Here is a 25,556-nt window from a genome sequence, read left to right on the forward strand (position 1 = left end):
TGCCAGCCTCACCACCAGATAGATTTAAGCAGACAGATTTCACATAAACAAATTCCTTTGAGACTAGCATATTTTATGGAATAGATTTAAAATTACTGAGGATACAGCAACCTGCTTGTGCTTCTGGATCTTCTGGCTGTGCTGTAACTCTTTGGTGGAGTTTTAGATCTCTTCTTCTCTTTCTCCTCTTTCTTTTTGTCTCTTAAAAAAGAACACCAAAATTATATATAAAAGTACCATTAAATCAGATTTTATGTCCTCCAGTGCTCAAGAAAAAAGCAGTCTCTGCTCTATATTGCAAATGTTCACAACATATCAAACTAACCACTTGTTATGGCTCTAATGTCCACATAACTAAACTGTAAGGGAGTAAAATGCTTCAAAGCAGAACACATCTCAAAATATAAACACACTGTGGAATTTTAGACCATAATTACCTAGATTTGGATGTGCTCCTAGACTTTCTACCACGCTCTCGAGAATGAGATCTTCTCCTCCTAGGACTTTTGGATCGTCTCCTGCTTCTTGACTTTGAATGAGATCGTCTCCTTGATCTGCTTCTTGACCGTCTACCAAAAAAAGCATTAATTACATCAAATGTGTAATTTAGTAGAAATTGTATTATATCAAACTACCATGTGAAACGAGGCATTTTGTTGTGTGAGAACACAAAATATGAACAGAAACAATTTGAAGTTTTTTTTAATGTAAGTGGGGGGAAAAACACACCTAAATTGGATTATGCACCAAACAGAGCTTCCAAGTAAGTAGGTTTCTGACCTTTTATGGAGTACAGAGGATACCATGATGAAATCTGGAAAGTTGGTAATTTGGAAAGCTGGTAAAACGGTTTCATCACTATACATCACTCCCTTGCTATTTACACATGGCTACTGTTGATTATTTGGAGCACAAGTTGGATTCTGGTAACAATGACTGCATTCTGACATCACATTTAACCAATGCCAAGGAATAATATGCACAGCTTCAGCTTGTAACTGGACTTGGATGCAAGGTTCATTTCTTCCCTCCCCCTCATACCAAGAGCAGAGAAGTGTCTCTCTAACTACCCATAATGAACAAATACAAGTTAACTGAAGTTTGGTTCTGGTGGGTTTCCCGGGCTGTGTGGCAGTGATCTGGTAGATCTTGTTCCTAACGTTTTGTCTGTATCTGTGGCTGGCATCTTCAGAGGTGTATCACAGAGAGAAGTCTATTACACCTCTGAAGATGCCAGCCACAGATGCAGGCGAAACGTTAGGAACAAGATCTACCACACCATGGCCACACAACCCAGAAAACCCACAACAACCAGTTGATTCCGGCTGTGAAAGACTTCGACAATAACTGAAGTTTGTCCTTTCCCCACCCCAATGCTGACCAGGGTTTTAAACCTGGATTAAATCATTATGATCACCAGAGGAGGAAAATTAACTCTAGTTAACTTGCATGCCTACATTCATACCTCAAAGATAATTAGAGACAGTATTTAATTATGATTCTTGGCTTAAGAAGATTTATGTACCTACTGGGTTGGATCCAGCAGTCTATTATAGAAGAGTTGGTTTTTATACCCCGCTTTTCTCTTCCTTAAGAAGTTTCAAAGTGGCTTACAGTTCCTTTCCTTTCTCCCCCTCCCACAACAGACACCTTGTGAGGTAGATATGGTTGAGAGTTCTGAGAGAACTATGACTAGCCTAAGGTCACTCAGCAGGCTTCACATGGGAAAGTGGGAAATCAAACCAGATTAGAGTCCACTGCTCCTAGCCATTACACCATGCTGGCAGCATTGACATGTTTCTTCACTGCTCTTCTCCCCTAACCCTTCCTGATTCCAGTAAAGCTGATTCCTGGGACCATGTATAGCCATACAGGCAAGAATGGGAGCTGAACTGAGGAAAAGGACATGGGCCAATCAGCCCTCTCCTTCCTCTTCTGTCAACACAGTAGGGTTGTAAATAACTGCTGGGGGAAGGGATACAAGAGGGGAAAAAAAAGTGTGATTCTTCTGTTTGTGAATTGCTGGATCCAACCAAGTTTCTTTACTACAGGCACACATGATTTCTGAATGCAGTCAATGTACAGATGAGGAAAATAAACATACGAGTCTGCATCCAAGCCACAACATCAGGCAAACACTAAGACTTCAGACTTATAAAAATGATTCTTTATCTTTCCCCAAGCAATTTTCCCCAAAGGTCCAATCATTCTAATGGCTCATCTTGATATTCAGTTTAACAGATTCAGAACTATAAATAAAATTAGAAAACAAGCTCTGTGAAATACAGTTTAACAAACAAAAATTAAAATGCTTTGTCCATTTATTTATAGATTTAATTCTTAATTCTTGAGCCTTTAAAAATATAGTTTGAAAATCTGCAATGAAAGAAGTGTTCTAAACACTAAATGTGGAAATGCTGTGGCTCAGTGGGGTACAGCATCTGCTTTACATGCAGAAGGTCCCAGGTTCAATCCATCTAAAGAATCCAGCAACAGCTGATGTGAAAGACGTCTCTCTGACACTTTAGAGAGAGCTGGTGACAGTCTGAGTAGACAGCACTGACTTGGGTCTGATTCAGTAGGCCAGCCCAATCAGGGTGGAAGGAGGGGGCACAAAGGGACTTGGGGAATTGGTATGGGCCTGTGCTGACATGGGTGTCCATCATGCTTGCGCAAGTGAAAAATGTGCTGGTGGAAGGGGCAAAGATGGTGGTGCTGTAGCTTGGTTCATGCCTCAGAGCTGCGCTGGCCTAAACCTGGCTGTTGGTGCAGCTGGTGACAGGCTAGGGGCATTCCTGGGAACAGAGCTGACCATAGTTGGCTTCCACTGGGCTTTCAGCCCACAAATGCTCCCCACTGCAGCCCTTGGACTTGGGTAGCGTAAGTCCGTTTTGGACTATAGAGGGCTCGCAGGTGGCTGGAGTGTGGTTTTTTTTTTTTTTTTGCTGTATCCCATGCTGCCTGGAAGGTGCAGTGGTGCAACCGCGACACTATTCTCAGCCTCTGGAGCCCTGTGGATTGGGCTTTAAGGCATCTCCATGTGTTAACAATTACCATCCAAGAACTCTCACCTGTGCCTGGAAGAAGAAGGAGTTCTCCTCCTCCTGGAACGTGATCTGGATCTTGAATGCCTTCTCTTATCATCTTTTTTATCTGAAATTAAATAACAGAAATGCTAGTGCCTTCATAATTTGTCGTACAGTAACTACAGCATGTTTGGTGTATACTAACTCACTATACTAAGGCACATTTATTTTAAACTCACTTCCAAAAAAGTTTGCACCTCATATGTAAGGGCAGGAACTTTTTCAGTTGCTGTCAATCTTCTAGCAGCAGTGCTGAGATCTTGCTGTCTGGCTTCTTTTCAGAAGTCATGCAACCCATTTTGGTTTCATTGACTGAGCTTCAGCTGTGATTTGACTGTTGCTGTACTACTGTTCTATGGCTGATTATATACTTTAAAACATTTTTTGTAAAAGTGCCCTGAAAGTTGAGTGATGTATTCATTAAAATATTGAAAATTTTAAATATCTGGCTCAAGGTGAATATATATAAATGGTACATGCTTTTAAAATAAAATCTTCAGCGCTAACCTAAAAATGAAAATGTATATTCTTGGAGGAACAATTCAAAGACAATGCCTTATCATGGTCTGGTGCTACTCAAACAAGTCCTGTCCTTGTGTGCTTCCCTCTTCTCTATGTTAATGACTTTTGCTTTAGCATGAAACATAGATGGGCTGAACTGTCTGAACTGTCAAACTATGGATGGCACTCTGCTTCCAAACTAGAAGTACAAGGCAAAAATAAGCCATGATCTTCAGAGCGAAAGCAAACCCAGTAGTCAGTCTGGATGTCACAGCAAATTATATCTTGTTGCCAAGACAGAGGCCATGTAGCACCAAATGTGGTTGAACCATGCCAAAATACAAGGAATAGGAAAAGGTTTTGAAGAAAATCAAAAGACTACTCCGCAGACATGTCATACGGTATTAATCCAAACTATTACAACACTAAGAGATCTTAGATTAGCTTGCCTGGTTCTATGGCAGCAGAAATCAGGGACTGTGCTTCTCGTACTCGTTTCATAGCTTCTTCTATTTCTTTACTGGACGTATCAGATTTCAGACTTGGTGAAACAAGGCCTGCAGCTACATGATTCAGCCTAGAATAAATGAACACCAGTGCTTGCATTTATAGATAAATCCAAAGCAAGACACATCTTTTCTGTTTTCAGTGTTAAATGTATTTTATTCAAAGCAGCTACTATAAAGAGAATGCATTTAAGAGAAAATTCAGATTGCAATATGCAAATAAACATGAAATGACCTCAGACGCACAATACTGAATTTGCTTTACATAAACAGGTGCATTAAGAGTTTATTTCTAAATTATATACATACTCTATATTACGTAGGTCCCCTTGAAACATGAGGAAATACAAGCCATAAATGTTTTAATAAATGAATATTACACTGAAACATTTTAAGAGGCCTTTTCCAAGTGATGTGACTATAAATCCCTGCTTCAATAATACTTCTAATTTTATTTAAATATACTCTGCTTTTCCATCCAAGTACTTTGAACAACTAAATGACCTTGAGCATGAAAGCCACTGGAATTTACTAGAGGTTTAAGCAAACAGTTGAGGACTGTAGTCCCAAAAGAAGGCAGGTAAGGAGAGGCCTGGGCTAAACTGGGGAACATCCTATCCCACAGGAACACTAATGCCTCTGAGAAAGCACACAGCACAGAATGAAGGAAGAAAAATGAAGTCTGGTGCCACTGTTCCCCAAACCTATCTCTCTTCCTCAGTAAAAGAACCCTGGCTAGAATACTATGCCAACCACGGATCAGTCTTAATAATAAGTTGGCTTAGTTATATCAGTCAGTCTCTTATCTCTTACTGTCTCAAGGTTTACAAGTCAGATCTTAGAATCTCCCACTCAACAAGCAGCACTTCTAAGTTAAATAGGAAAACATTTCAATATGTGGGGCTCTTCTCTTGTCCTTACAAACAACCCATATTGATAGTTTTTTCTTTTCTCTCCTAACACACAGAAAAATTTAGGTTTCGATCTTGCACCCCATGCCTTGATTATTAGTTATTTACATGCATGCTGCACTTTCCAGCCCTCTAATTACTCCCTTCAAGCCTTGGTTTACATTCATAAAACATATGGAAACAAAAACAATTACTATAAAACGTTGTTAAAACAAGTTCAATACAAATGATCACACAAAACTCTTGCATTCAGTTTAATCAAAAAACATAATGGTATTTTACCTCTCTGACTCCTATTTCTCCTGTGCCTCCTTACTTGTGCCTGGCCTTTAACAGCAGTCTTTTTTCTGGTCTTGCCTTTAATTGCAGCCAATAAACATGGGAAGTATCGCTCACCTATTAAGCCCCTGCTAGGAAATGCCTAGTCCTATCCATTCCTAATCCCGATGCCTTCAAGTACATGGAACAGATTCAAAGGGGCCTGTGTATGCATGCACAATTCCTCTGCAGGTCCACAATTAGAGTAATAAAGGGCAGTAGACTTTTCAGCCTCATAGAAGATCGTTCCACAGCTCTTTGGGGGCTGAAAAGTCCCAGTGCTCGGACTGGATCTTAGCCTGTGCCTCCAAAAGTTTGTCTGGCTTTTGACTTTGTTCTTACTGTCTAGGACTCTAGGTAGTCCAGCTTTCTTCAGCAACCTTCACTATCAGTTGATCTCTTTTGAGGCCCAATACTCTTGTTAATCTCACCCCTTCTCTTAAATCCTGTGTAAAGTTCTAACCCCTGCCTCACACACAGTGTCAGGCTGTGAGAATGGCATGTACATGTATTTACAAAGAGACATAGGGTGCTTCTTCCTACTCTGTCTCTATACGCAACTGAAATCAACACACGGAATTTAATCTGAAGGAGAATTCTGCACACTATTTTAGATTTCCAATCCCTGGGCTGCTGGAGCATTTGATTCCTTTGTCCTTTTCTTACTCAGTCTGCTCATCTTGTCCACATAACTCCTTCTGTCCAAGATATTTTAGTTCCTGCAAAGGTGACTTTTCAATGTATTCATTGTATTATTTATTAAAAATATTTATACCTGCCCTTCTATAGCCATATTCAAGGCAGTTTACAAAACGTCTTCTTTGGAGGCCACCTATAAACATGTGACATGGCTTGTTTCATTCTCTTAGCCTCAGAATGGCTCATGCATTGTGTAACATCACATCAGCTCAGTCAACAGAAGACCATGGATTCAGTTTGACTTCTGCTAAACATCCCTTAACACACCACAATACAAGTTTTTCATCATACTACCTGTTCTGGTTAACAACAAAATCCGCAATTTTTAAAGAAAGACAACACCACAAAAGATTTATTTTTTAAAAAGGCTTTGCAAAACTATATTTCAACAGGATATTTCTGAGGAAGGGAACAATTCTTAGAAGTGATTTCAGTGCAGTATAACATCAAAATTCATACTTACTTTGGATCCACTGTGGTCATAAGCTTTAGCAGTTGATCTGCCGCCAGAGACTGTAAATTAATAAAGAATTGATTTTAAACACTTGGAAATTAAGAGATGAAAGGAAATAATATTTAAACAGCTACAGGCTTCAAACAAGAGCAGTTGTAAATAAAAAAGCCAGCATGCAACACATGCCTTTACTTTTGTCTCTTAAACATTTGTCAACAACCTCATGACAGTAGGGTTCCCTTCCAAATACCTGTGGCAGATTAGTGGTTTTCTCTTGGTTGAAATGTACCAGTCTACATTATACTAACTATTAGTTCAGTTACTTCTTTTTTTGTTTAAAATTAAAGCACAACTTGAACTTAAGCAGCTGCGTAGCTGACAAAAACTAAATCTGCCCTAACTTAATTTCTGAGTACTACATGTTCTAGTTAGCTTAGCCAGCTAATACCAATTTGAACGAAATAGCTGGTTTGGTTCTTAAACTTTGGAGCTGTTATTATATCTCAGTTGCATCTACAATTACAAAATTACAAATAAACAACAGTAAACATGGCCCAAAGTTCTCAGTAAGCATGAACTGAGGAAGTGCTTGGATGTTGCTCTAATTGCTTTTCACTGGAAGATAAGGTAGTACTCTTGACTCTGCAGAATCTGTTTAGTCCCACTGAATTTTAATTGTTAAGTACCAGGAAAAGTTTTGAAAACACAGATAAGGTCATACTGAATTTGGTGCTATTGTATATACCAGAAACAGATGATCTGGTACATTAGAATCTGAATAAAACTATCCACAAACATCTATAGGTAAAAACAGCCAAAAATATTATCACTAAGAGCAAATTATCATCCATCTGACCAAAATGCAGATGTCTTTCTTGAGGTATTAAAAAGATATTATGGAGACTGTATAAGTACAATATATAACAACACGCAACTTTACATGTACTCAAATTGAGGTCATGACAAAAAAGACAAAAAGAAGGAAAAGGAAAACATGTTGTATTGCAGGATCTGATTTAGTGATGTGCTGTTCATGACCAGCATGGAAAGAGTTACGGATTCACCAGAGCATTTCCACAGGCAGAAGGATTTCTGCCACAAAGTGACTGTCTAACTTCTCCCCTCCTGCTCTACATACAGCCCGAAACACTTTTCCTCAGGTCATTGACTGAACACTGCCACATAGCCCACAATGTAAATCTCTCAAAAAATGTGGAAATGGGGCAAAACTTTCAGGAGTTGGTGATCTCCCCACACCTCCAACATCCTATAGTACATCTGAGAAATTGTGCCAGACACAAGGGGCAAAATGGGAAAAAATGTGCTAGGCTGAGAAGCATTGATGGATCTCTGGGAATTCAGTGTATCAACCAATATACAAGGAGAACACAGTATACTTGAACTGAAAAAAAAAACAAAATTCTAGTCAAAGGACAATAAGAGTGTGAAGTGTTGAACTTATGTGCAATGAAGGTTGAAGACCCAACAGTTAGCACTAACATCTAAGGGAGAAAAAGATCTTTGTGGCTAGTGTTTATCATTTCAGACCCCTACCAGATATCTCAACTCCAGAAATTGGAGTGGCAATCACACAGCAACAGGCGAGCAGAGGTGCAGATCCAGCTACCTATCCCCCAGTTCGCACCTGACTGCCCTGTTCCACTTGTATGAGCCTGGGAGCTGCCTTGACAATGCTGGCACCCACAACCAAGACCAGTATATGTGTGGAGGGGTGCATATGGGGGTGACATGAGCCAGGCCAACCAGGCACCATACCCCATGTCGTGCAATAGAGCATAATCCCAGGGAAGTGTACCCTGAATTAATGCCTGTGATGCTAGGGGTGGGCTGGGGTGCAGGGATGCTGGCATTAGACTGATCCATTAGAACAGTCCTTTGTCAGGGCATCCCCTTCTTCCAGGCAGACTGGGGTTCCTGGTAGCTGCTCACTGTACTGGGTGGACTGGGTTACCAAGAAGTCACAGGACCTATTGCCTTCCAGAATAGCAGAAACATGCAACAGCAGTGGATGGAACTGTTGCAGAGCACGTTCTCACAGGTCAGTGTCATTTGGATGGCTACCTCATGATTCTCAGAGGGATCTCCCTGGAAAATGCAGTCCCCTTATAGGGGTGAAAGTACAGATCTGCCAGGGCCCCACAGGCATGGCTGCAGCCCAAGTGTTTTTGTGGTTTGTCATCGTTGTAGATGCTGCTGTTTAGCATCCACGCAGGCAGTGATTCAACAGGGAGATCGGTGGGTATGATCCACTCTGCATCAAATCTGTCGTGCTCAGATGTATGGTGTGCTGTCCAGCTCCTATTTCTTTTTCTGGTTTTCAGTGGCAAACATGACTTCCAAGGCTTTTGGCTGCCTCTTGCTTCTAACCATGTGGAGATCAAAACCAAGAGCCTTGGTCATGTTATCCTAGTGGTTTTCCTCTGAGCCATACCCGTCTGCAATGGTCTCTGGCTGGTGGTGATGTCAGTGTGTGTGTGGAGGTGGAGTGGAGTACTTCCTACCTGATGGCATACCTCCTTTGAACCTACTGCCTTGGCCCCACTGGTTAGGATGCTGGTCTTCTGTGTGATGGCTGTGGGGTCACACCTGGCATCAGTCTTCTTTTGCTTTCTAGTCCTACTTACTCAAGGAAATGTGGCTCGGAGAAGGGACAGCTGCTTGTGGGCAGCATATTGCTGCCAATTTGGCTCTTGCTAGAGAAGCTGTGGACATTGTGTCCAAAACATGGGTGCCCTTCAGGTCCTATGCCTCTGCTGGAGTTGTGCTGTTGCTGGGTCTTCCCTCCCTGTCTTTCAGCTCTCCATGAAAACAAACCTGCATTTTTCTCAGCCATTTTCTGTGCAACAGAACCCTTTGCAACAGACTGCAACTATTTAACTAGATCTTTGAGCAGCGGCTTAGCGCCAACGGGGCAGGGGGGAGGGGCATGACTCCTTGGGTGGTTGAAGGGCCCCGGCCGGGTACAGGGCATGGCAGGGGCATACCCGTGCCCCGGGAGCAGTTTCCCATCGCTCCGCCCCAGTCTATGAGAGAATGTTCCCCACAATTACACAGCAACTCAACTTCGGTGTTGAGTTGTTGTGTTTAACCTGTGAAACTATGCTCTGCAGGTTACTCCTGTGAAGTAGCATGGGATCTAAAACAGTAACTCAATTTTCACACCTGACAATGACAGTAACCTAATTTTCATACCTGACAAAGTATTAAGGGACAGTGGCTGGATTGGGGGGCAGTGATTGGCTCTGCCTACATGTGCCACTGACAGAGGCTTGATTGGCTACTGCTGGCTGATTGGCAGGTGTTGCTGAAATTGCAATGAACTCTTGCATGTTTGTTATGCTGAATGTGCTCTGTAGGTGGCATGTGTTATTTCCCTCTGTGGAATGTCCAAATGTAACAGATTAGTGGAACTACTTTTGCACTAATAGGTGGTTGCCAACACTGCAGGGGCCCTCAGGATTGAACTATGAAATTATTAGGAAAGGAACTGACAACAGACTTCATTTCTCTCCAATAATTAATTTAAATATTATGCATTCCAGCAGGATTAACAACAAAGTTTGACAATAAAAATATATGGAGTGTTGTGTGGTTTCCGAGCTGTATAGCTGTTTCAGTATCATTTTCTCCTGACATTTCACCTGCATCTGTGGCTGGCATCTTCAGAGGATCTGATGGTAGTAAAGGAAGTGGAGTACATATACCTGTGGAATGTCCAGGGTGGGAAACAGACCCATTTGTGTTGGTTAACAAGTGTAAAAGGTGCATTTACTAAGTGTGATTTGCATGTGTTGAGTGTCCACCTATTTTAGCATACAATGAAGTTACATAATCAGTTAGTGAGGGCATCTGTACAGTAGTTGCCTGGCATTTTGATCTCTTTGATTGCTTCCTGCCTGGAGACACCCTGGGTGGGGTTCACTAACCATTGTCTTGATTCTAGTGTTTTTAAGTACTGGTAGCCAAACTTTGTTCATTTTCATAGTTTCTTCCTTTCTGTTGAAATTGTCCATGTGCTTGTGGATTTCAATGGGACCCTCATACCTTCGGGACCGTCTCACCCCATAAGTCCCTTGCTGATGATCCCCGGCCCCTCTGTGATGCGGCTGGCCTCTACCCGAGCCAGGGCTTTTACAGCCCTGGCCCCTGCCTGGTGGAACACACTTCCATCAGCGGTGCTGGCCCTACGGGATCTTCGTGATTTCCGCAGGACCTGTAAGACCGAATTGTTCCACCGGGCTTTTGGGTAGGCCAGCCGCAGATTGGATGTCCCTGTGTTGCGTGCTATACCATCATTGGCACTACCGATGTGACATCTTTCAGTATTGTCTGTCCCCTCCCGGCCTTGGGACTGGGAGCCATCATTAGTATTATTAATATTGTTTTTTTGGGTTTTAGAATGCTGCTTATTCTGAATTATGTATTTTAACTATTTATCACTTATTTATTGTGCACATTGTTTTAGTTGTGATTTTGTTTTTAACTATTTATCACTTATTTATTGTGCACATTGTTTTAGTTGTGATTTTGTTGTACACCGCCCAGAGCCCTCCGGTGGTGGGAAGTTTATCAAATTTAATAAATAATAATAATAATGGACAATTTCAACAGCACATGGACAATTTTAGCAGAAAGGAATAAACAATGGTTAGTGAACCCCACACAGGATATCTCCAGACAGGAAGCAATCGAAGGGATTAAAATGCCAGGCAACTACTATGCAGATGCCCTCACTGATTATGCAACTTCATTGTTACTTACATATGCTAAAATGGATGGATTCCACTCAACACACGCAAATCACACTTGCTAATTGCACCCTTTACACTTATTAACAAATGCAAATGGTTCTTTCTCCCACCCTGGACATTCCACAGGCATATACACTCCACTTGCTTTACTACCATCAGATCCTCTGAATAGGCCAGCCACAGATGCAGGCGAAACATCAGGAGAAAATGCTACTGGAACATGGCCATTCAGCCCAGAAACCCCACAACACTCCAGTGATTCCAGTCGTGAAAGCCTTCGACAATACAATAAAAATATCAACTGTTTCATGCTCAAATAGCACCAAAGCATTTTATGATGTCTAATTATATTAATCGTTAAAGAGACCATAAGAACTTCTGGTCAAACATAATGAAATACAGGACTATAAATCCTATCAAGCTTTGTGCTAAACTTTTATACTAAGTGCAATTAGCAGTTTTTTTAACATTTGGATAAACAGTCATTGGACACCAAATATATTTGCACGATGCAATTTTCCAGCAACCCAAAGCAATATACCTGAGAATTTAAATTTGCCCCAGGAAGCCCTAGAGCAGCCAGGGTTGGGTCAAGCGTTGGAGCTCCTAAAGCAGCCAAAGGAACAGCACCAATCTGTAAGAAACAGAATAATTTAAAGTATCTGCATAGGCACATGTTGTATTCTACCTTTTTTCTTTTTGCCAAACTGTAGATACAAAATCCGTAAACTGTCCCCATGTCCACAATGAAAAAGAAGTTTCTAATAGTATTCCATAAAACATAAAGAGCCCTTTCTAGCATTACAATGTGAAAGACTGGACTAAGAGAAAGAATGGTGTACTGGTCAGAATGCTAGACTAGGAGTAGGGAGATCTTAGTGCAAATCCCCACTCATCTATGAACATATTATGAAGTTGCCTCATACTGAACCAGACCACCAGTTCATCAAGGTCAGCACTGTCTACTCAAGATTGGAAGTTGCTTTCCAGGACCTCAGGCAGAGATCTTTCACATTGCTTATTACCTACTCCTTTTAAAATGAGATACTGGAGATTGGGATGTAAACGTGATAGGATGAATAATTGCTGTTTTCTTATTGGACTCTTCCCATCTCCATCTGGAAGACAGCTGCATTTGTAAAGCTATCCACATAGATAGCTTAAATAGTACCACAATCGTAGCATAGATAGCACAGTACCACAATCAGCCAAATCCCTCAACAAACACATTTAAAAAATCAAAGTAACAGGAAATCAAATATAGGTACAGTTAATTCTTGATGGGAGTTTTTGGGGTCAATTCTTACTCATAGGAGAGAAGTCTGAAATGATTATATGTCCTTAAATACAGTAAGATAAAGAAGCAGCATATATTGCAGACAATGTATAGCCTTACCTGAGAAAGCGGGTTGGGAGTAGGCAGGAGACCACCCCCCGGGAGTAGACCTGCCACAGCATTAGCTGGTGCCAGGAGAGACAAAGCCTTAGTTTCATCAGGAATAACTCCTGCAGAAAGACAGCTATGCATTAGAAGACATCCATCAATGACAAAAAACCACACACACAAATACACCCAAAAATGTCTCCCTGAAACACCACCTGAGTTTGCTGAAAGTACTAATGATGGCTATAATATAATGCTTGATCTTTTAATAGTTTATCTTTAATTTGTATGCCAGAATGAAAGTTCAATGTGTGAAAATTTGACTGTTCCTTTTTCTCTACAAAAGGTTAAGTTCTAGAATAAAAAATAGCACAATACACACTACTTTTTTGTTAACACTGCCAAGATTTCATCACCTGTACTCGATTTTTAAGTCATGAACCAAACGTAAGCAAGCACAGTCGGTTCTCCAGGGGTGTGCTCTCAACTTTCAAAAGCTGTTTTATGAACAACGACTCGTGTCGGCTGCTTCACTATAAAGCACACAGAAAAATCAAGATACACAAGACAAAAAAAGTTTGATTTAGGGGTTAATAATATGGTACAGTTCACTATGATTTCTTTTACACCTACCACACAAATGTTGTAAAATTTAAAAGAAGGTACGGAAAAGTGTAGGGCTTTTGCTGACATGTCACATTGAAATGAGGGTGTCCACAGATCTCCAAATAAAGGTTCAGTATATATGTGTACATGTGTATGTGCTTATGTAAACACACAAAACTGTGGCACATTCCTTACCTGTGCAATAAAATATATGCTCCACTGTGTGTCATGCCTACTGCACCAAGAGCGTTGCTGCATATTTCAGAAGAAATTTCTGCTCTGCAGCCTGGTAGCCAGCTATGGCAAGGGTCTAGATTTACTGCCTACCCTGAATAGAAAATAACCTTACTAGATGGTCCTACATGGGACAAACAGTTGTTACTCTATCCAACAGCAAAAGCCCTATACATATGGATTAATCTGTTAATGTGCCCAAGCCCCCAATATGAGAGTTCAATAAGACAACTGTACTATATATTTGCAAATACCAGTAGCGTTTCTGCAATACATATTAAAAAGACTGCATCTCATCATAAAACATACAATATGTACAGGGCACTTAAGAGAAACTGGATAAGCTGCAGAAGAAAACTGTTGGGTGGTATTTTCAGCAGGGCCTGGTATATAGTTCAGGCTGAACCAGGGAAAAGAACTGTAAAACACAACAACAAAAAAGAAAAACCACTGTTAAATAAAGGTAATGGTTCCTTCCACCTATACTGAGAAGTGCCGATAATATAAGCAAATGTATAATACACAGCACTGTATCTTTCTTCTGTCACTGAGCTGCCATAATTTCAATACCAAAAGTTATGGTGGGAAAAGGGGAAAAGGTCATTTAGATACAGGGCATTAATTCATCAATATATTAACATACCTACAGAGATCATGGGATAATTTTGCATGCAAAATTATGTCTCAGAGGATATTATTTATGTTTACACACAGTTAGTGTAACTATAACATTTCTGGCATCTAACTAGAAATCCTCTTAGACTTATGTTGAGACACCTCACAGAAGATCTGCATCCATTAAGTAGTCATGCATCTGATCCTCTCATTTTTAGGAAAAAAGTTATTCAGAAATAAAACTACAATTTTTTTAAAAAAGCAATGAGGCCCCTCACCAGTTAATTTTCATGCGTCAAGAGTTTTTTACTGCTGCTTTGTTAGAACCATGAAATACTGCATGAATGTGTAGAAATGAAGAAAAAGAAACAGACAAAAGAAACAAACATTAACCAAAGAGCCTACACAATCCCACCCAAAGCCATTCTTAATATTTGAGTTCCTTCCAAATCCTTGAATTTCAGTGAAATTTATAGTTCTATGCCTTACCGTAAACTTTGTGTTAAGTCTAGAACACAAAGCAACAACCAACAACAAGATATATGAACACACTAAAAACAAGAATGTGACTGACATAGGGAGCTATGATCAGCATAGTGCAGTACTTAATATTTCGTTAGGCAATGTTAAAACATATCACCATAATAGTAAGAAATACAAATTTTAATTCAGCAGAGTATTTAAGAATGTGCCTCAATGTATTCAAGCAGTCTTAATGAATATGAAGTAGATTTACTGAGCAATATTTTAGTACCTAGCAGATATTGGGCTCTTGGAATGTGAACAACTGCGGAGAAAAGGCTATATGCTTCCACACAGAAGGAAGAGTTGCAAGAAAAATAGTCCAAGGTCATGACTAAAGTAACAGCAGATTATTCTGTTATACTCTGTCTGAAGTTTAATTCTTCACAAACTATAACACTCTATAACACTCCACCCGCCTAAAATCTAGTTCCTTAAAAATAGTAGATGCACATGATGCATTAAAGAAGCTTTGGAAATACTAAAAAAACTCTGGCTAACAACTAAGCACCAGAGCAGCACCATGTAGCATTTTAGCAGGGGTCAATATCCCACTTACAAAATAAAAATCCCTACCTGTTAAAACTTCCTAACTCACAGCGATTAACCATTCTTTAGAAAGGCCTTAGGAAGCTAATTATTCTAATATTCAGGGTCAAAACAGATATAAACTTTGTGTTTAAGCAGCCTGATCTAATTATGTAGAAAGAAGGATGGAAGGTCCTATTTTAATAGCACAAAGAAGCATATGTGTGTGAGTTATTGAATGCTATCCTTACTCAATGTTCATCTCTCTATGCTCCTCTCCAAACACTTTTTTTCTAAGTGCTGCAGCTTGGTTAAGAAAAAAAAATATACACCCGAGGAACAGGTTGTGTGAAATGTGAAAAAGTTCTGAAACATATTACCTATTTTTACTATTAAAAAGGTTCCACATATACACACACCCTTCGTGACTGAGGCAAAACAGTCTTTACCTTGGTCTTAATATTTATAATGTTGATGTAAAAACTAAGAGCAAATACATCTCAGTTGTTATTCTGCCTTAAATAATGCAGAGGCAAGAATAGTCTAAAAATGTTCTACTCTTAAAAAATAAGATTATGCCTTATTACTATTTCAGTTAAAAATCTCATCAGAAATAGATGTTGCTTACATTATCAGAACCAGTCCATGCTAAATGTGTAAACTATTCAAGTTCATGTATGTGTCACGTTCTTTATCAATACAGATACTCCAGTTAAGACTTACTCTGCAACCTCTCCACAATCGCTAATTCTTTTAATGTCTACTGGTTTCAATAAAATTAAGTAGCCTGTGTTTTCAGGACTACAATGTAAATCTCAAAATATTTTCATTTAAGATCTCTATGTTTATCAATTAACTGTGCCTTTGAAATAGCTGTACTGAAATCTACATAAGTCCAACAAAACTCATTAGAAGAGCAGTCTTCTTGGTACAGATTTTTAGAACTGTATTCACAAACCCTGCTAATAGTTTTTCAAGTTACTGTAACCGCCTAAAATTAAGAAAAAGAAGAGAGAGAAAAATGTTGTTAACAAGTGATTACACCAGGAAAACACTTGGGGACTTGAGTGCTTGCTGGTCTTTAGTTAATGTCTAGAATCCCCTGTAGCTGCAGAGGACCCCACTGTTTCAGTCATCTGGAAGGGCCTTTGCATTTGCCTTCTCCACTACAAAAATCACACACACAAATAACAGAGAGAAGAGTTTATTATTTAGCGAAATTCTAGAAAAATATAGCAAGGTTGAACAAGAAAATGAGGAATAAAATCTAAAACCCAGTGCCCATTTAGCACTTTTGGAGCTATTTTCAACTAACAATTATCAAACCCTTGGTATACCAGAATTCATAGGAGTATAATTTTTTCTGGATTGTCAAGTAAAGCAAACAGAACATTGCCTTGTTACTGCCAGTATCTTCCATGCATTCTCTATGAAGGAGAATGAGCCCTGTGACAACATATGTTCAGTAACTTAAAGCAACATTTCTTGTTTACACAATTCACTGTTTAAAAAAAGTATGTTGGGGGAACCTGATAAAAACGAAAGATTTCAAATAATGCTGCTTAAATGTAGTCATGTTCTATATCTTTGTTGAAAGACTGACAGGCAAGTTCTAGATCATATTGAATAACTAGATATTTATACATTTTGTTTTAGTACAAAAATGAGAGATGTCAGTATACCAAGGATTTTAAAAATGTAAATACTTTAGACTTTTTTACATGCTAAAATTTCATGCTATAAAACTACATCAAGATATAGTGCCACGATTCTATGGCTTCATAGATCATTAAACAATTCACAAACCTTCTGCAAATGGTACGACTATCAACGCTCTGTCAACGAATACAGTATTTGTCAGATGCTGAGCCACAACTGCAGAGTCAGGATCTTGAAACTTTACAAAACAGACACGTGAAGAAACAGGCAAAGGGGAGTCACTGAAAAGAAAAATAGTAAAAATGTTAGACATAATCAAGAACTGAAAAACACAATTAAAAATGAGCTAGAATGTGATTTTAACATCATACTACTTTTCATTGTCATTAAATTGTAAACAGTTTCAAGATAAAACATCTGCAGATTATATCAATCTTTTCCTACACTAATAGTTCATGGAGTGCCATTACGTGCAAATAAAGATTCTAAAGAAACTAACATATTTACTTGATTTGCTTGCACTGTACAAAATGATTCACAAAATTATTTGGATAAATTAAGGACTGTGGTCTATAAATTAACAACTGTAATTTGTGGTCTATACTGCTGTGTTTAGTTTGCGGAAACTAGGATCCTAATGCGACACTCACTCTCTTATTTCTTTGTAAATAAATATAATGGGTGCAAAATAATGTTTATTTATTCCTTCCTTTCTCTATCAATATTTCAGGAATTTATTTCCAAATTTCTCCTGAAGTAGTATGTCTGAGCTTTAAAGCAGTTTCGAAGGGCTATGTCAGTGGTGGCGAACCTATGGCACAGGTGCCAGAGGTGGCACTCAGAGCCCTCTCTGTGGGCACGCGCAAACAGAGTTGCCACCCCCCACACATCTAGGCTGGCCTGGGCCACTGGGCTCGATTATTAACATTAAACCCTAGTTTTGGGGAAGCAGTACAGGTAACCCTGTTAAGCGCTGTTAAACCTCACTGATTTTCATGCGAAGAACTAAAGCCCAATCCTTTACCTGGGTGTAAGCTCGGTTGCTGGCAATGGGGCTTGCTTCTGAGTAAACCCTCCTAGGGTCATGATTTACCCATTGGAAGAGTTGCACGGCTGCTTCAAAGCAAAGTCACCAGCTACCACCAAGCTTACTCCCAAGTAACGCATGCCTCCGAGCCAACCATTTTTTCAAAACTAAAAACTCAGTATTCAGGTTAAATTGCCATGTTGGCACTTTGTGATAAATAAGTGGGTTTTAATTTGGGCACTCGGTCTCGAAAAGGTTCGCCATCACTGGGCTATGTGGTTCTGAGGAAATTACTAGTGTTGGATTCCAGGTTTACATTTAACAAATTTAATTGTATTAATATATTCTTTAGCTGAAATGTTTCAAGAAATAATTTACAATAAATAAAACAAACCAAGACAAAAAATTATGCTGAGATTACTTTCACTTTACATCAATCCAATCTCTCCTTTACATCTGTGAGACCACATTAGGATTTGACTCCTTTTCTAGTCTCTCAATGTTTCTACCTATTTCTCTGGCAATTCCATACTTTATTTAACACTGTAAGTTTAGCACAGACAGCCTCTCTCTCTCTGCACATCAATGACTGACTCTCTCCCAGGTTTTGCACTCTCTAACTTCCTCTAAGTTCTAGCAGACTCTTCACAGTCACTCTCCAGTATAAACAAATTACCTCATTCTCTCACCCCCCCTTCACTCCCCTCTCATTAAAAAAAAATCCAGTATCTTAAATCGTTACACCTACCATTTAATTTTTGCTTCATTTTATGTGTCATATTAATAATTATATTTTGCTTCATCGCCCTTTATTAGATTTCTATCCTGCTCTTTCGTGACTACAGTCAGATTCAGGGCAGCTAACAACCAAAAAGTTTAAAATTATACTATAGATCATAATTAAAAATCTTATTAGTCTTAAAATTCCATTTTGTGCCCCTAACATTACATAATTATTATAGGGATAACCAGTCAAGGAGGAAAAGGAGAAATGGGGATGGAAGGCAGAAACAAAAAGGTACCAAAAATGACTGAGGGAATGAGAATAAGGGTAGGGGTGGAGAGGCCACCTAAGGTGTTAACACTAGCTACCTCAGCCATAGCCCTGGCCTGCTTCTGTTGTTTTTAGATTTCTGATTGGTTCAACAATCCTAATTCCATTGAATTGTTTATTAAATGTTCTATGCTGTTGATTATATGAACTCACTCTGTTTAATCTACCTTGAGTTCAAGTGTGAAAGATGCACTATAATGCAATTTTTTTTAAAACCTAGGAAAACCCTAGCCTCACACTTCAATGAACAGTGTTACTCCAGCTGTACAAAAGACACATACATACCATAAGAGGCATCATTTGGACAAATTCATTAAGAAAAACTAGTACTATATAGTAGAATATGCTTTAACACAGTTGCTAAACTAGTTCTGTATGGCAGAGACATTGCTTGTGATGGTAAATTATTGTTTTCCCATCTAAAACTATGGAAATGCGAATTCTGGTTCTAACATTAACATCCAACCTAATCCAGAACAAATCGCTTTTGGCAAGCAGTATTTCATGGGTGCATTTCTTACCACCCCCATTCCCCAAATAGACCAAGGGAATGGCAGGAAGGCTTTCAATATGACTTCAGGAATTCCATTCTGGATACTGATAAAACTCATAAAGAAGCACATGAGGCCATATTCTGCGTTCCATGACTCTACTCTGCTTCCCCACTCTTGGTTAGATGAAAAGGTTATCAGTAGGTGCGGCTAAGTCTGCCACTTTCCTGGTGATTTCTTGAGGAATGAAGTGGATCTGAACATCCTGAGTATCTTTAAAAACTGTTAATTTTTAAAATAGTTTAAAGATGATTAGTGAACTTCCCCAAAGAAGACTGTTGTAAATGACCCCATTAAGAACCACACTTTAGGACGTGTAGAGGATTCACAAGCTATGGAAGTACTGTATGTTGTGTCCTACAATTATCCCTCCGAGAGATAGGGTGGATACAGAGTATCATCCAAATGAACCTTGACAGCAAGTCCAGTGCTTCATTTTCCCTTCAGAAAAGGAGAATATTTTTGAATATCTGGGATGTTACCAAGCAACACCTCCAATCTGGGTGGGAGCTTGACTACAACATGGAACACAAAATAATTAGATCAATAGTTGAAGAACCTTCTGCCCAAAAGCTGCGTTTGCCAAGGCCATGCATTCCAGCTTGTAATATGACAAAGGTGGACACCGATGTCCATGCTGAAACTTCACAAATACCAGCCGTCAAAGTATTTTGATTTCTAAGGTCACAGATGTTGCTGCATTATGGGCTGATTGAGAGGTCATGCCTTCTGGAATCTCCAGACCTTGATGCAAGTAGATCTCAGAGGTGCATTCTCTAATCCATTTGCTTGGGGTCCATTTTGTGACTTTCTTCCTCTTGACAACTGGATGTAAGCTAACAACAAGCTATCAGAACGGCAGAAGGTTTAGTTCACTTAATGTAGATGCAAAAGGCAAGCTGTAAGTCTAGTGGATGCCAAGTATTCTCTTTTGGGAACCTGGTTCAAGAAGAAGGATAATTGATTTTTGGTGCTTTTATGAAAAACTGAGTCAACATTTGACCTAAAGGTTGAATTAAGTGGAACTACAACCTTATCCGTATGGATTGTGAACAGCCCTTTACAATGGGATACCAGTGATAGGAGGCAAAATCAGAGGAAAGCCTCAACCTCTATGTACTGTTGTTGTTCCCAAAAGGAACTCTGCAAGACAGAATGCTAGACTAGATAGATTGTTGGCATGATCTGACGTTAGACCCCCAAAGGATCGCAACCCACAGGTTGAGAACCACTGTCTTAGACTTTGGGAAAGACCATCTTGCAGAAAAGCCATAATCTGAGAAAAGATTAGAGCTCCCTGCTTAGAAGTATTTCCCACTATGCCATGTCACAAAGGCTTCCCAAGTTCAGTCATACACCATGGATGTTGACTGCCTTCAATATGATAAAATTATTGTGACTCATAGAAACCCTCTTTCAGCAGAATTTCCTGTTCAAGCACCATATCGTCAGATTAGCCACTCTTGATCTAGATGTGTAATAGAGCCATGAAGCAACATGTTTTTTAAGATAGGCAGTTCCCAAGGCAGCTGCATAGACAGAACCATCAGATTTGAGAACCATGATCTCCTGGGCCAAAAGGAGGCTATGCATTCAATTCTCTCCTCTCTGAGCTGTTCAACAGCCTTACCAACACCGTAATTATGGAAACAGCATATGTTTAACTATAAGGGCATCCACCTTTTTTACTTGTCTACTTGTCAGCACAAGGCACCTGGAGAAATACCAGTTTAGTTTGGCATTCTATAGAAATGAAAAAAATCCACCACCAGTTGTCCAAATCAGTTGGAACAAAGAAAGGCTCAGTAATAATTTGTCTGATTTCAAGATGTTGCAACTGAGCCAGTCCACCTGAATTCTGAGAGAATCAGAATGTATTATGCTCTTAAGGACGTGATTCACTGCACATTTAAGCAACCTTGCCACCTGTTGCTGGAATGCCTCTTTGCCGATACATGTGTGCCTTTGCTGTGGTTTTGTCTGTCTTTACGCAAACCTGGTCATCAGAATTTGGTTACCAAGGAAGCTGATACTTCTGGAGGATTGAACAGGATTCCAAGGGCCCAGGACCTTAGACATGACCCAAAGAACTATGGACTCATCAGGATGAGAGGCTGGCATTATTGGTGATTGGTACACCTATCATCAACTGCATCTGCCTGCCCTTGAGTAGATGTTCCTCCATTAACCACAATTTTAGATCTTGCTGGAGGATTAACCTCATCTCTACCTGGAAGTGCCACAAGAGCAGTAACTTTTTGGATAGGCAATAATATTCACTTCAGGATTTGAGAGTAAGCCATCATCCAGAGAACCAAGTTTACTGTTGCTATCATGAGGCTCTGTAGATGTGCTAGAAGCATCAAACCACTGAACAGGCTGGGAGCATCATTTGAACTGCAGCCATACTTTCCCCTTGTCTTGAGGAATGAAAAGCTTTTCATGAACTTTCCAGATACAGAACTGACTGAGGCTCCTTACACACATGCAGAATAATGAACTTTCAATCCACTTTGCATCTGGATTTACTGTGTGAAATAGCAAAATCCACTTGCAAACAATTGTGAAAATGAATTGAAAGTGCACTATTCTGCATGTGCAGAAAGGGCCATAGGGACACAAAATTACTCTTACTGACGTTTATGCCTTTCCACATATGTAAGAGTAATTTTGTGTCTCTATGGCCCATACACACACAATTTTGTGTCTATGGCCCACACACACACACACACAGGTGTGTCTTTATGGCCTTATCTTCCTTCCTTAAGTTACTTGAAAATCAGGCTCCGGGAAGGCAAGATCTAACACTCTAGCAATGATACAGGGCAAAAATAATACAATAGAAAATTGTTATGAATTTTTCCCAGAGTACATCAGATTTTCAAAAAGGGAAAATAATGATCTTTAGATATATGAATGGGATAACTTTTTAAAAAGACAGGTTCAACAAAACCAGAGGAGGGAACTTTCCCAAAATGTTTTTAATTGGATGGATATATTACAATTAGAAGAAGCCTGAAGGATCAAAGCCCCTCGTACAAGACACTATAATTTCTTAGGTGACAAGCACCAAACATATTTAAGGATTGATATATGCTAGATATCAAAACCTTAGTTATCAACCTACAGAGTTAGAAGACACAACCAAAGACAAAATAGACTCAGAAGGGGAAGATGGAGACTAAATGACAATATTTTGTAACAAGAAAATACAGTAAAAATATATCAAATACTTTTTTACAATAAACAATGTAGCCAATAACAACTTGGGAAACCAGACAGACTTATATGGGAGGGAATTTAATAACCATAGCTTTAAAAAAAGAAAGAAATGTTGAAGCAAACCAAGAAAATAATAGAATTCAAAGGCTGGAGGAGCAGCATAAAAACTGCCTTAATAAAATGGTTTTAACTGAAATTAAGCAATTAAGAAACCAATTATGTGGAAAACTGAGGAGATACAGAAATTAAGATTTTAAGGCAGAAGCATTCTGAATTTACAAATAAACCTGGAAGATGCAAGACACATTATTTACGAAAAGAAGCTGAAGAAAAACTGTAACAGAAAAAAGACAATCAAATTACCAATGCAGAAAAAAAGATACAGAAACTGATCTTTTCATTTTGGAATTATACAAAAAAGATTCTGCAACAGAAGATGGAGTAGAAGAGTACATAAAAGAACGCAAGGCATACTGAGTCAAACTAGTACGCCTAGAATAGTATTGGAAAGGAAATATACAGGAAAGTTATGTGGGCCCCCACACCCTTGCAGATTACTTGCTGTGCTATTGGGCCTGGTTCATTCAGTGCAGCAACTGGTATCAAGCAACTTGGCCAGAGTTCTATAGTTCTTTCAGAAAAGTGAAATAGTGGGGGAGAGGAAAAAGATGCCCATGCAAGTCAGCAAAAGAACAGAGAAATTTTGTTTTAAAAGAAGTAGCAGCATAAAAATATACTGCTTGTAAAATACTAGAATTCTAGAGCAGTGAAGGAGGGCAGACTATAAACTTTCACACCATTTTTGTTTGCCTTATAATGCAAGACCAGTTAACCAGTGAATTTACCTGTTAATGTGTAACACTATGTTAAGTGATCAAAAGCTTACTTGCTCGATTAGGAATGTGTGAAAAGGTATAACAGAACAAACCCAGGTTCATCCAATCTCCCATTCTTCCCAAGGAAACCACCAAACAACAAGAATCGCCTAGTGTTCACCACAGGATGGCTGTTTATATTCTATCTATCCCTCTTTACAGCATTCTCCCATTTTTAATTTTTTGAAAGAAGAAAAATGCTGTATGCATATGCTATATACACGCACTGATGCTAAAAAAGAATCATATTCCTGCATCCACGCTTTTGAGAAATTCAGATGGCAAGATGCATGCTTTCTCTCTCTTTTGACATAATCCCCATAGGTTACCTTTATAAACTGTGAACTCTGGGAATGCTTTTCCAGAAGTTAATAGACTGAACCCTTACTAGATAGAGGGAGGGGGAGAGATAATATAACTGGTATCATTAAGGTTATCAAAATTAGGGGGGGAAACAAAATAGTTGTTTCAGTGTTCAAACTGTTTTGCAGACCACAGGTCAATTCATACAAAGTTTCAGATCCAAAGTTTCAAGGGCACAGTTTCAATGAAACTGATGGGCTTAGGTTAGATTTTGGAACAAAACTGCCCTGCAAATACTAGAATATTCAACACAAACGGATTGGAACAAACCAGCTCAATTTTACGAAGGTTGTAAACCCACACCTTTATTAAGGCTGACTGGAATTCACCGTGAAGTTCATGTATTCCATTGTGAACACTGACAGGAATCTCATATCAATTTACTGTCCTTGTTAATTCTGTCTGAACGGATAAAATGGTCAGACGTTTCTGACCTCTTCTATACTGTCTCTACAAACACTTTTGAAATAAAAGAGGAAATGGAGTCATAACCTGTCGATGACCTCTCACAGGGTCTATGCCTATACATTAATACCATGCCTTTCTTTGAAGAACGTCTGAAATTTCCCCCGAACACCAATGTCGGCCACTGCCTTCCACTATCACTGAAAGCAACTCGTGAATTCTCCCTCCACTCTCTCACAACGCACGTACCAATTCTGTAATCCTTAGAAATACGGCCCTTTCAAGGAAAAAGGGAGGGGTGGCCGACTGTCGTTTGGGTAGCTCCAGGAGGGGAGGGGGAAGGTCATGGAGGCCTCAGCGCTTCCTGTCCAGGGAGCCGCAAAAGCAGCAGAGTCCACTTCCCGGGGCTCCTCTGCGCTCTGGTCTAATCTTTCCAACGCCCCCTCCCGCCCAGTCGCGCGCGCCTCGTTCTAACGCCAGTCGAGCGTGCGGTCTCCATTAGGCCGCCCTGAGGCCTAGGCCTTTGTATGGCGACGCGGCTAAGCCACCTGCGACACGAAGGAGGAACGGGAAAACTCACTCGGGAGGGAAGAGGCGCAGTTCCTCGATCTTGCCCAGGAAGCCAAAGAGGGTCCGCATCTGCTCAGAGCTGGCGCTAGGGGAGACATTGGTGACCTGGATTACGTCGGTGCCGCTACTGGAAGCCATCGCGCTACCTCCGCCTTCAGCACTACAAACGCATCGAGGGGTGAGGCGGCAAGTGGCCTAGAGAACCGAATGCGAGCTTCTTGCTTGTGTCCCTCGGCTCTTCCCGTCCAAGCACCGCGATCAAGAAACGGAACGTCTCTCTCGCGCGCACTAACCGTCGTCTTCGCCACCAGCCTGGTCCACACTATCCCACAATCCTTCGCGGCCCCTATCCGCGACTCCCCCCACTCAAGAGACTCTTAGTCTTGCGCCTGCTCAGACGGTTACCCCATCCGCCTCACTGAAGAACGACACGCAGAATCCTGTATACTGCGCATGCTCATTTCGCCTCTTTGGCACATCCTGCTGCGCATGGGCAGATTGGGGCTTTATAGAAACGGCGCTGTTCGAAGAAACGTCCTGTGAGAGCCCAGAATCCTGTGCGGTTGCTGTTGTCAGGTGCGTTAAGGATTACTAGAGCTACTAAGGTTTATGCCTGCTTTTGACTAAATACGATGAGAGGGATCAGATAGATTATTGTCAGATGTTCTCAAAAGGTCCCTTACTCCGCGTGTCG

At 40.0% G+C, this 25,556-nt stretch overlaps 1 protein-coding gene across 5 annotated transcripts in view; it reads right to left on the bottom strand.

The window, feature by feature from the left end:
- SRSF11 (serine and arginine rich splicing factor 11) overlaps nucleotides 1-25,263 on the bottom strand; it is a 29,045-nt gene extending 3,782 nt beyond the window's left edge. The window contains exons 1-10 of one of the 5 annotated variants that reach the window (XM_048496261.1): nucleotides 16,943-17,076; nucleotides 14,365-14,422; nucleotides 13,048-13,889; nucleotides 12,644-12,753; nucleotides 11,789-11,881; nucleotides 6,485-6,534; nucleotides 4,037-4,164; nucleotides 3,072-3,153; nucleotides 438-569; nucleotides 97-201 (exon numbers count right to left, since the gene is read on the bottom strand). In XM_048496261.1, coding sequence (XP_048352218.1) covers nucleotides 97-201; nucleotides 438-569; nucleotides 3,072-3,153; nucleotides 4,037-4,164; nucleotides 6,485-6,504 — 467 coding nt within the window. In that variant the 5' untranslated portion in view covers nucleotides 6,505-6,534; nucleotides 11,789-11,881; nucleotides 12,644-12,753; ... (1 more) ...; nucleotides 14,365-14,422; nucleotides 16,943-17,076. Of the gene's footprint in view, nucleotides 1-96; nucleotides 202-437; nucleotides 570-3,071; nucleotides 3,154-4,036; nucleotides 4,165-6,484; nucleotides 6,535-11,788; nucleotides 11,882-12,643; nucleotides 12,754-13,047; nucleotides 13,890-14,364; nucleotides 14,423-16,942; nucleotides 17,077-24,872 lie in introns of those variants that run through there. The other 4 variants (XM_048496257.1, XM_048496258.1, XM_048496259.1 and 1 more) reach the window with 4 other exon arrangements.
- Between the last annotated feature and the right edge of the window lie 293 nt (nucleotides 25,264-25,556).

This window comes from Sphaerodactylus townsendi, linkage group LG05, assembly GCF_021028975.2.
Source record: "Sphaerodactylus townsendi isolate TG3544 linkage group LG05, MPM_Stown_v2.3, whole genome shotgun sequence".
Taxonomy (NCBI): domain Eukaryota; kingdom Metazoa; phylum Chordata; class Lepidosauria; order Squamata; family Sphaerodactylidae; genus Sphaerodactylus; species Sphaerodactylus townsendi.